The 12,394-nt window shown below is 46.3% G+C and overlaps 1 protein-coding gene across 1 annotated transcript in view; it reads right to left on the bottom strand.

The window, feature by feature from the left end:
- RTN1 (reticulon 1) overlaps positions 1-10,865 on the bottom strand; it is a 125,946-nt gene extending 115,081 nt beyond the window's left edge. Inside the window, exon 1 of the mRNA XM_009283019.1 lies at positions 10,531-10,865. Coding sequence (XP_009281294.1) covers positions 10,531-10,720 — 190 coding nt within the window. The 5' untranslated portion in view covers positions 10,721-10,865. The remainder of the gene's footprint in view (positions 1-10,530) is intronic.
- Positions 10,866-12,394: the final 1,529 nt, after the last annotated feature.

The raw sequence follows: 12,394 nt of genomic DNA, 5'->3' as shown, positions 1-12,394 counted from the left end.
CCAGAATTAGTGCTTTTAAAATGGAATTTATGTGTATTTGGAATAAACGTCCTACTATAAAACAAAATGTAGACAAGGTAGACTTCTAAACACTGCTGCCAGCCAAATCAGGTGAAACATATGAATTGATTTGGGAATAATTTGAAAATATATACACTGCTTTCTAAGATTTCACTATTTTTTTAAATATTATTTAAATCCATGTATCTCTTGTGGAAAGATTTTTTTGTCTGATGGGCAAGTTTCTCAAAAAATTTAAATTTCAGGAAATTTGGTCCTTTTTTCTTGGCACCAGCAGACAGGTATGCATTTTCAAAGGCAGAGTTCCTATTTCACACATGTAAAAGTAACCCAGTTTTTACTCAGTGACTCCACATCTGTGCATGCGAGCAATTATTTGCTTGCTTGACTTTTCAATCCTGCATGCAATGTACCCACATTAAACACACATGAAACTTTCTAAGTAGAGAATTAGATACCACCTACTAAAGATCTACTCCAAATTGTTCAGCGATGTTAAAATCCCATCATGCCTGTAACCAAGATGCCACTTACCACCCATTTTGATATAAGGATTTCTGATCAGTGAAAGCGATAAACCCTATTTTCTTTCATAAACAATGTGTTCAGAGGAGGTTGACTCCTCCGGGACTTTTCCTGACTCTCACACATCATCTTAGATCTTCGCCTTTGGGCCCAACACCTTTCCTACAAACTAATTACAGATTACACACACAGACTTTCAGGATAACCAGGGGGTCCTGAGAAACCAATTCTATATTCAACCACAGTGATATTTTTGCTAGAGCAGTAGAGAAAACAGCAACAACATGAATGCTGCATTATGGTTTTTTTAAAGAACTGCAAAAGCTGCAAAAGAGAGAAACCAGCCTCAGCTTTAGGTCAGCCCCCACATCAAAGGCAACTGTCTCAATTAAAGTTTAGCACACAGAGTTATTGCAGTTTAGAGCATCTATTTGGTCAGCGATGTTTACCAAAAATATAAACCTTTGTAATAAAAGCAAAAACACCCAACAAATTGGCAAACGTGGTACATCCTAAGACAGAGAAGAGCAGTAACTACAGATGAAAAAATGGTGAGCAAAATTGGGATCGACATTTTTATAACTTTTATAAGGGGTGGGAAAAAGCATTTCCCTTTTTACTACAATCAGTCTGCAAATAATGTACGATTACTGTGCATATCATGCAGCTACACCTGCACACAGAGCAGTTAAGCCTCCAGTTCAGCTGAAGTGCACATTTAATTTCCAGCGTGTTGCATTGCGCTTCATTGCTGAAGTCAATAGGAATGAAAATATCCTGAAATGCAAAACATTTCCTACGCAGATGAGCAGCGAGTGTATCTCTTTTGCTTCTAAATTAAGGACATCAAGGGAAAGACCTAATTAAGACTTATTGGCATTCAGACCCCCCCGTACATCAGTAGTCAGTGGAGAGACGGTACCCGTGAAACCTCATTACACCCTCCCACAAAGCACATGGGGATGCTGCTCAGTAGATCAGAGCAGAGATGAGGCACTGTGCTCCCCAGGTCTGCCTGCTGCAGGTTTTTACCTCCCACCTCGGCCGTGGCCTCAGTGCATGTTCCTCGTGCAGGAAGGGGGACGCAGCTGACCCGAATACGGGTGAACACTTGCTCGGTGGTGGCAGACTTAGAGAAACTTTCAGGCTTTGCTCAGGATCTAGCCCTTTGGCCTGCCAATAAGCTTGGGATTAAAAGCATTTCCAAGCAGAGCTGCTCTGCTAGCTATGTGCATGTCGGGACCTATATGGGATGAGGGACTTCCCACCTCCCTGGCATGCAGAATGCTGTCTTTGGTGGGTGTAGGCATCCTCCCTGCATCAGCCTTGCTACTTCCAAGTTGGGGGGCAGGATTAGGCCTGTAAAGGGCAAAACTCCCTTGCTGATTGCAAGCCATAAATGCATTCTGTCTCTCCACCAATTCCTTTACAGGTACCCCCGAGTGCTTTTGGGAGCAGTGTGTAAGGGGCCAGGCTCAGCAGAAGAAAATCAGTACAAACTCCAATGGCTCAGGCTGTCTGCAGACCCCCTCTGCACAGCTGTGCTGCAGAGGCTGCCCAGACTGAGGATTTTTAGGCTCTTTGGTCGTACAGCCAGTGACTAACACAGCGCAAGCAGGGAAAGGTTGGGGATGTCGTTCAGATCTATAACTTCTGCATTTGTGGCTTTGCAATGTGCATATAAAGGGTGCGACAGGACAAGGGGGAATGGCTTTAAACTAAAGGGGGGTAGGTATAGACTAGATATGGGAAGAAATTTTTTTACGCTGAGGGTGGTGAAGCACTGGAACAGGTTGCCCAGAGAGGTTGTGGATGCCCCATCCCTGGAAACATTCCAGGTCAGGTTGGACGGGGCTCTGAGCAACCTGATCTAGTTGAAGATGTCCCTGCCCACAGCAGGGGGGTTGGACTAGATGACCTTTAGAGGTCCCTTCCAACCCAAACTATTCTATGATTCTATGATTCTATGATTCTATGATTCGATGGGGTGAGGGACAGCCTCCCTGGGCTGTGTTTGGGAGACAAAGCACTGCCAGCACTGGCAGCAAGAGGCTTCTGCATGGCCCTGTGGCCAGAGGCTGTGCCCTGGTGCTGCAGTTCCTCCTCCTCGGTCACAGGACTCACCCAGGGGCATCCACATGTGCAACCAAGACATGGGCTGATACTTGCACAGAAAAAAAACTCAGAGACAAGAGAAGCACAAGATCCCCAGGGCCTGGGAGCAGGAAGGTTTCCAGCCTGACAAGGCTGCCCCATATATTTGCTTTTTACTGGCCGCAGTTAAGAAGCCCTTCAATGTCTTTAAACCTACCAACAATAAATCAGCTGCAGTTAATAAATTCAGCACTGCTGAAAAATAAGACATAATTCATGTCCTGAATGGCACAGTTAAGCCTCGAGCTGACATAGCTCCACGGGTCTGCAGAGTCACCCCGGTGCAGAAAGCATCCTTCAGCAAGCATCCTCCTGCGCTCCGTCCTCACCTGTACCCAAGCAAACACCCCGCTGCAGCCCCGCATCCGGGACGGAAGTCACTGCTACATGAAGGAGATGTTGGGAATGCTGCAGCTGTTAATGGCAATTGTGTCAAAATAATCTCAGAAGAACTGGCTACCTTTTCTGATACGACATCTCATGAAAATTGGAGGCTGTATCAAGGGCAGGTGTCTCATTACAGCAGTGAAAGAAATATTCAAAGAATTCTTTCAGCAGCTGATATTTAAATAAAGATGGAAAAGCCCACTTTTAAGCAATATTAAAATATAAAGCCAATGCTTATGAGATAATACCTTAATATTTGAAAGAGACAGGATTATGAAGGCTGTAGTCATTTCCAACAATTTTTAGTCTCACCTGGACATACACAATAGATCAAATTAAACAACAACAACAACATTATAATGATTTTCATTCCAAGTTTTCAATGTCTTTAAATGTTAATCTTCACAGTGCTGTAATGAGATAGGTAAGTGCTGGTGCCTCCATTTTACACACAAGTGACCTGAAGCAGTCTGGTCTAATGGGTAATAAAGCCAATTTACCCATGATATATCTCCTACTTCATTTATCCCTAAATTCAGCAAAACACATGCTCACCTTTAAGCATATGCTTAAGACTATCCTAATTTTTTTAAGCAGTTAATAATGCGCTTATGTTCCATATAATTAGGATCGTAAATACTTTATTGAAACAATGAGGACTGAAATAGGTGATTAAGGTCCCCTCTATTTTGAGTCTTGTCTTGTAGATGAGTGCCAAGAATTTATTCTCACTGTTGAAGGGATGGGGTTTCTTAGAGGATTAGGCTGACCATAAATCTGAATTGTCTTAAAAAATAAGAATACTAAATGTGGGATGTGTTCCTGAGTGCTGAATCATGCCAAATCTACAGCAGCACATACATTTACTTTCCCTAAATTAGAAAACTAATTACAAATAATGCTTCATTACTTGAAACATGGTTTGCTATGTGATGGCCTTTTTTTCTTTTCAAAAAAAATAACAAACAACCCAAGAAAAACAAGAACCCCCACAATTTTGTAAGCAGCCCTGATCTGGCAGTAAGAGAATACAACATGAAAAACAGACATAAGGACATAAATGCTACATTAAAAATGAAAAAGGCTTAGTGCGTACTTGGCCCATTTTAGAGGTACCGACTACTCGGGAGGGAAAGTGAGGCAAATTCCTAAGAAGTCACACATTTAAAAACCTCCATTCCCTGTTGATGATGTGGACCTGCAGCACAACTCCTTGGGTATTTCAGGAACTTTGAGCTAAAACTCACATGCACAAAATAATTAGGTCTTAGGGACAAATCAGGTCTCAGGGCCTAAAGCAGAGCCAAATGCTAGTCTTGAGCATCGCAGGTCAATCCAGGCCACGCAGTTGGGCCGGCATCCTTTCGTGGGACAGTCTGTGAAGACATGATAAGCAGACCTGTGGGATATGCCCAAACTTTTCCAGGAGGACTGAGTCAGAGGCAGCATCCAGGCATTTGCTGGGGTTGCCGTCCCCAGGCAGACTGAGAGCACATGCTTAGTGTGCATGTACTGCACACTACAGTTTGGGGGGTGAAAAATAAGGTGTATGACATGTCATTGAATGGCATTTCCAGAGCTGCAGAAAAAGGGAGGCAGATGTGCCTCCCAGGACCTTCACACCAGTGAGACATAGTGAACCACCTAGCCCAGGGGAGACTCACAGCCCAGGAAATACTGCAACATGCAAAATCCAACGCTTGCCGCAACTGGGACATCCAAAGCCTCTCCCCTCCATGCTGTTCTCCTCCTCCCCAATCTCTCCTCCTCAGTTCCTTGCCTATAAATAAAACATTTCATTACCAAGTGATGAAGATTAAAATAAGGCAGGTGAGTCACCCTCCCTGGTACTACTCTGCTCTTTCATCTGCCTCATCCTCTTCCTCAACCCATTTGCAGCCCTGAAGGCTGAAGAAAATCTATCACCATGGAAGTCAAAGTGGGGATGGAGCTACCTGCATCCCTGTGGGGAACAGGGCAAAGACAGCTGCATTTTGATCTGCATGGAGTTGAGAACTACATTGCTGCACAGATTTTAAACCAGGAGATTTTATGCACCTCCAATCGCACTTTTCACCCCCAGATGCAGAGCACTTGCTGGAGGAGCACAACAGGAGCCATTGCTTCTACTTTACCCAAGTGGGAATGAAGGATGGTATTTCAACAGGAATCTTTTTTAGATGACTGTTTGTGGGCTGTGATGAAATGGACGCTTTGTCAAGCTTCATGAGAATTACAGGAATAGAAGGATCCAAGAAGAAATCCACTGTGTTTCTGTCCCTCTCTGCAAAATCCACTTGCACTCACAAAACCCCAGGGGATGGGGAGGACCTCCACCAAATGATCTCCATCACCCTCACTCCCACCAGTATGTCAGAGGTTTTGAGGGACTAACCCAGGGAGCAGAGAAAAAATAAATTCAATTCTCTAAATCAGGAAGGACTAAAATCTCAATAATAGAATTGGCATGAATATATACTCTTCCAAAGTAAGATTAAATCTGGCCTCAGTTGGCTAAATCTGAGCAAGATTGCCTGGCAGTTGAGGGCATATTTCCAAACAGCTGCTTAGGCTCCCCTGTGGCATATGCTTAGGTCAGTGAATCCACCTTATCAAGACTCTTTCTACAGCAACTTGAAAAATCAGGTTTTGGATCTTGGCCTTTACAGTGCACGTGGCCTTGAGCAGTACATTGCCATGGATGCTTAGGGAGGGGGAGCTCTTGCTAAAGCAATACTTGGAAAGGGGTGGGAAGGCCACAAAGAACAGCTGAGACAGTTGCCTTGGGGAACCTGCTGCATTTGGTTGTGCTCTGACATCCCCAAAAAGCACCAGGGCCAAACTCAAGCAGTGCAGATGCTCACATCCATACCCACTTCTCTCCACCCAGGTGAACCACAGGGCTCTCAAGCTGCCTGAAAACCACCAAAAATCTCTTTCACGTTGAGGTGTAAAGCCGCCAGTAACTCACCCTCTCCAGTAACTGGAGAGACACATATAAATTGAGATTTACAGGTGAAGCGTTACCAGTATAAACACAGGCTTATGCTAGGAGCATCTCACTGCAGCCCCTAGTTGGCAGGGGGTTTGGTGGGTCAGTTTGTGGTGAGAGCATGTGGGTACATGGCACACATTCTCAAACTCGACCTCTACAAATCATAAGAATTAGAACAGTTTTTTAAAAATGTCTTTACTAAAAGCACTGAGCCTAGACAGCCTGTCCTCATCACAGAGCAGCAGGAGCCAGGATCACTCATGGTCTTGTGTGCTATATCTACACCCATCGGAGCATGAAGTGCTCCCGGGATTTGGTATCTCACTGCTCCTCGGCAGGCAGAGGCTGCTCCTCAACTTATCTGCCTCATCCAAGCAGCTTCTAGTCCCTCCTTTCCACCTCACCTCGCTGGCACATACCACATGTGTGTCGTTCAGTCCCATAATCATAGGACATTCACGCCACTGAGGTACCCCAGGGAATCCCAACCAGCTCCTGGCTACTGTTCCAGAAGGGTTCCCATAGGCCATATTTGCCATCTCATGGTGTCCCCATAGACATGTCCCAGTTGTTAATGCCATCTCCTGTGGAACTGGCCACCTCTCCTTTGGGCAGTTGGACCCCACCTGTGACCTGTCTTTGGAGGCAGCTGGAAGTGGGGCAGGATTGCCAGGGATGTCCTGACTGCTGTGGCCAGTCTGAAGGCAAAGAGTATCCTGACGTGAGTATCAGCCGGCAGGGCTCACTGGCAGCTCTCTCAGCCTCAGCTACACGGACGTAGGGCCATACCACTGCTGCCTGTAAATCACCCTGCGGATATCCACCAACGCACAAGGCTGCATACAACTTCCCAGATCCTGACACAGGAATCACCATTTGAATGAGCTCTTGCCCTTTTTCCCCTCTTTTCCCCCTAAACACACCTGCACCGTGGAGGTACAGTCCATTCTTACATTTTGCCATTTCTCTAAAGGAAACCATATGTATTTATCCTGGGGAATGCCTGGTAGCCTGTGTAATATTTTTGGAAATAATTCTTTAATTCTTTTCAAGGAATTTTAATCACTGTTGACGTATAAAAATAAATAACAGCATCTGTGACCAGATGGTGTGTTGGGTGACATGGGGCTCTCTTCACCAACATGCAACTGCTTACCAGCCTTTCAGGACTGCTTCAGCCTCCAGTCCTTGCAAGAGCTGCTTGCAAGCTCCTCTCAACCTGAACCAAATTCATCTTTGGGAAAAGAGAAACTACTGCTTCAGCCTCCAGTCCTTGCAAGAGCTGCTTGCAAGCTCCTCTCAACCTGAACCAAATTCATCTGGGAAGAAGAGAAACTCTCCATTTAAGGGAGAGAAACATTTTCAGCAAAACCCAGGGGCCAAGTATAAAAGCAAAAGAAACTGCTTTGTCCCTGCCCAGAAGCTACTGGAGTCAATCTTCATTGTAGCTCTGCAGGAGGAGAAGCAGACATGGGATCTGCAGCTCCTTATTGCCCTGACTTTGCTTGAGAAATCTCTGAGCTTTCTACTCCTCGTGGGAATTTTTTTCTGCAGTCCAAGTCATTGCCGATTTTGGTTGATCTGAAGAACGGGGAGTGAAATCCATTGCTTTTCATCATTCAGAAACCACTCACAAGGTTTTGACACGCAGCCAGTTTGGCTCAAAGCCAGGCCCATGGCCAGCTTGAAAATATTCCTGAACCTTTCAACAATCCCTGGCTGGTTTTCAAACTTAAAACAAAAGCCAAGATCAGGGAAAGTTTGCAAATTTTTAGGTTGTATAAGAAAACTTCTGTACAGCTTGTGATAAATTCCCACCATTTATTTTCAGTTATTTTCATTCTGGGAGAATCTCTCAATCTCCAAACCCTGCTCTTGCCTCAAAGAGCATAACCATGTTTTTCACAAAAAGGACTGGTCTGAGAGGTGTGGAGGAAGATACAGGATGTGTCGGAAAACTACCTGGAGAACATACCGTCCAGTTCGCTCTTGTTTGGATGCACTGTTCCTTGTCTAAAGTGTCCCCAGGTGCCCCATTGTATAGGGAGTGTTATAAGTTTATGGCAGTTTATGGCAGTGTTGTAAGCTGTTTGAGCTAGATATCTCCCGCTGGGTCCATTCCTACAGCTTAGGAACATGCAGGAATCCCTCTCTGAGCAGGAGAATTAAAGAGTTTTCTGAAATACTTGACAGTTTTAGATATTCAGCAATATGACAGACCTCTTATTCAGCGACTTAAGAATGTTTAGTCACACAGAGAGAACAGGGAAATTATTTACTTCCCCCAGTGAAGGGAGCGGAAGCTGTAGCTGTCTAGGTAACGTGGAACAGAAATACAGGTGCTGCAGCCACAAACAGAAAAGGAGACTGCGTGCGCAGGACTGCACTGGTTGGGATGCTGCTCTGTCTGCCATGGTCGGCTAGACACATACAAAAGCACACAACTGTTACTTTATTAAACAGGAAAAACAAAATGGGAAATGTTTAAAACACATTACTACTCTTATGATATTGCTAATTTGACAGTCTGTCAATCCACAGCTAGAACACACCAAAAAAGGTCTGTATTGCTCACTTTATCCCCACCTTGCCACAGTTTGACACATGCAAACAAACACGTCTAAAGCCCCTTTGCAGAGGATTCCAAAAGCCGAAAATTATTTTCCTTCCTTCTCTTTTTCCTTTTCTTTCTTCTTTCTTTTTCTTTTCTTTCTTTCATTCTTTCATTCTTTCATTCTGTCTATTCTGCCTATTCTGCATTCTATAAGCCTGAATCTACAGATCAGGTTAAGCCTGAAGAATCCTTCATTAAATGTAAGCAGTATCACAGTCATTCAACTTAATGGGGATTTACACTATTTAAGAGACCACCCCTCTTTGTTCTGTACGCTAAGATTCACCATGGCCATATTTTTATCCATCAGTGAACAACAAAAGCTCACAAGATCCTTTCCCCCTTCTTCATGTCATTATACTGTTGAGGCAACCCTACCTGGAGACCCCAATCCTGCCCCTCTTCACATACACACGCCCCCCGCCCTTAGAACAGCCTTACATTGCAAGCCATCTGCCTCTCCCTCCAGTAAAAAGTCACGCTTCACAACCTACCACTCAGATCAGCGAACGATCAGCACATCAGCAGATTTGCTGCCTGCCCAAAGCTACAAAACAGCAAAACATTTCCCACATCAGCCAATGGGCGTTAGATCCCATTTTACTACTGAACTCAGTAGCATCAAGCAGACAGACAAGCACCAGGGAAACATCCATGTTGAGAGCACACACATGCACAGATGCACACTCAAACCCTGAAAAAACCATACAGATGGGTATCGGTGGAATAATACACAGAGTCACGCAGACTGTGTTGTTTCTGGCCAGCTACTCTTTGTGCTGATTGACTGGAGGGGATTAGAAAGGACTCAGCCCAAAAACGCAGTTCCTAATGCTCCTGCAGCTATTGCATAATGGAGACCGATTCCCATCCCAAGCCCTGACTCTCAACTTACTCAAGACAAGTTTAATGCTGTCAGGCTGTATAATGGAAACATCTGCTTCCCAGTGAAGAGGAATCTCGATGAGATCCACCAGCTTCCCCAGGGCTGGGTTATTTAGTTATTTGGGTTCTCTGATGGGTGGCAATGGGAAAGTAGGGAAGTGTCACCAAAAAGGAAATAGAGTCATTTTTCCCCAAACATTTCTACCAGGAGCTACTGGAAGCTGAAACCTTCTGGGGTTCCTTAATAGATATACACCTGCTATTAATACACCCATTAAAGAAAGGAACCCTAAACCAAGGGAAATCAAACACATCCCAAAAGTAAACTGAAAATCAATGAACCTGCAGACCCTAGCTAAACTAAATGCACCTTAAGTCAAATACACCTAAAAAAGCAAAAGGAGGAAAACACAGCAACCAAAAAGTCCACGATTAAATAGGTGTGTCTCAAAAGCATGCAGAAAATACACAAACACTTCAGAATAGGCACTCCATTAAGAGCTACATGTTGAACTAACATAAGGGGCCATGCAGGAATTCCAGGTGCGTGGGGAATAGCTGAAGTAACTCCTTTGAGATCTGTCACTCCAGATGTGTACAGGTGTATGACAAATGAGGACAGAGCCCCATCAAGTCAGGTGAAATCAAATGCCCTCCAAGATTTGACTGCAATCTGGATGTCCTGTGCCTAGCAAACTGCAAAGAGCTTTAGGGAACTTGGCTGGGTCCTGCGTCCCCCCTCCCCCACATCAGCAAAAATGATTGTTTGCAAAGGCCGCAATTGCTTGTTATTTTCTGGTTTCCTACATGCGCTCACTAACTCATTAGTAATGTTTCCAAGCAGCCAGGCTGGGAGAAGAACTGGGGAAGGGACAGGAACAAGACAACCAGGAGATGCTGCTGCCAGGGCCCCTTTGTTGAGCATCCCTGGGTACCCCTCGCCTTTTACCTGGGGATGCAGTCGCCATGGCAACGGGCGGGTGTTCCCTGGCGGAGCCGAAAGCCAGCTGTTCCCGCTGCTGAGCCCCATCTCCATCCCGCAGCGCAGCCCCAGCTGCATACTGGTCCGCCCCGTCCGCAGCCCAGTGCACCCCAGTGCCCGCCAGCAGCAGGTCCTGGGGGTCCGGCGGGGCTGACATGCTGCCTGCAAGGCGGCCGCTGGTCTCCGGCTCTCAGGCTGCAGCGGGAGCCACCGAAAAAGCTGCGGTGGCCGCCGAAGGCTGGATGGTGCTGCGGCCGCGCTGGAGTCTGGCTGGCTGCGGGGACTCAGAGCCGCTGCTGCTGCTGTTGCTGTATCTCCACTAGCGCTTATTACGCAGGTGAAAATGGCTTGTTAGTTGGAGCCTTCCAGCCCTTGCGTCACCCTGTGGCTGGCATATCACAGGGCAGGAATCTGCCAGCCTGGCTGCTGCTCTCCCCTGTTTAACTGCTTCAGCAGGGTAGGCATCGGCTTGTGTCTATAAGGGAAGATATGCCCCCTTCCAGGCAGGCACACGCCTCCCTCTCCTCTGCTGCGGTCCCCCACACAGCGTGCATCCCCCTTCTCTGCAACCCCTCCTCTCTAGAGCATCCCACAGAGTGCCGCAGCCAGGCACAGCAAGGCGCCCGCCGTAGGAACGCCACCGGTTCCTCCTGCACCCCCAGGCTTGGCGGAGAGGGGAAAGACAGCCCACGGTGAAGCGCATCCTAAAAGCTCCCCATTCCCCCCTCTCTCCGCCAGCCCCCCAACCCAGCAGAAGAAGCCACACTTTGCTCCCGAGCACCTGGGTTTGTTTACCCAATTGGCTCCTTTCTGTTTGCAGCCACGCCGGAGAGATGATCACAGCTTATTGCATCTAAATGACACTTGTCAAAATAAACTCACAGCAGGTGTCTGTGTGCCTTTTTTTTTTCCTTTCCTTTTTTTGGTGTGCCATTGTATTTGCTTGCTTACAGAGGCGGTGTGAACTCTCAGGAATCCTTGCTGTTAGTGAGAGCAGCAGTGGCATGAGATATATAGCAAAGGTGAAAGTATAGGGCGGGATGTGTGACAATTCCCAGGTGCACTGGGAACCAGTTTCCTTGCCATCTTTCACAGATGAGGAAACAGAGTCAGGTAAATGGTATGTGATCATTCCTGCATTGCATGGAGCTCTGGCACTGACAGGTCAAAGTAAGGAATTTACTGTCTTGCAGAAGGACCTCTCTCTTGTGATGTGACAAGTCAAGCTACAAAGTGGAGAGTAATTGCCCCAGCCAGAAGATTTCACCCCCATCTGGCTCTTCGCCTGCTGCAGCAACAGATCTCCAGCTGTGATCTTTATGTCACAGCATCCCTAGGCATGCTTCAGACCCTCTCCAGCTCCAGCATGCTTATGCTTGGGTTTGAAAACTTAACACGTTTCTACTCTCTCCAGGCAAGAGGGGAGGAAATTCAGGATAAGCCCACAATGCAAGATGAAGAGCCTCAGAAGTAGCCTCCAGCATTTCCATTTGTGTTATCTTCCCGGGGAATCGCCACTCCAGTCCAGGATCTATTTCTGGGAGCTGTCCTGCTGCTGCCTGAGTCCATGCCGTTCAGTCCCAGCTCCCCATGGCCCTTCAGAGATGGGCTCCTCAACACAGTGGGGTGGACCAGGGACAGGGGTGTCCTTTTAGAGGTCTGTAGCCAAAGGTGTTAGTGTGAGCAACATGCTCAAGATTAGCCAAATCACACTGAAAGTGAAGTGACTGCTGTGAATTCAGATAAACTCCGCTGCCTCAAGCTCTAAGTACCAAGGGTGATTTTAAAGAATAAGATGTTATTCTGTTTGGGGTTGCATGGTACAATTCTA

The sequence above is a fragment of the Aptenodytes forsteri genome, unplaced genomic scaffold (assembly GCF_000699145.1).
Source record: "Aptenodytes forsteri isolate BGI_AS27 unplaced genomic scaffold, ASM69914v1 Scaffold410, whole genome shotgun sequence".
NCBI lineage: Eukaryota > Metazoa > Chordata > Aves > Sphenisciformes > Spheniscidae > Aptenodytes > Aptenodytes forsteri.
This window is presented reverse-complemented; position numbering and strand designations above follow the sequence as displayed.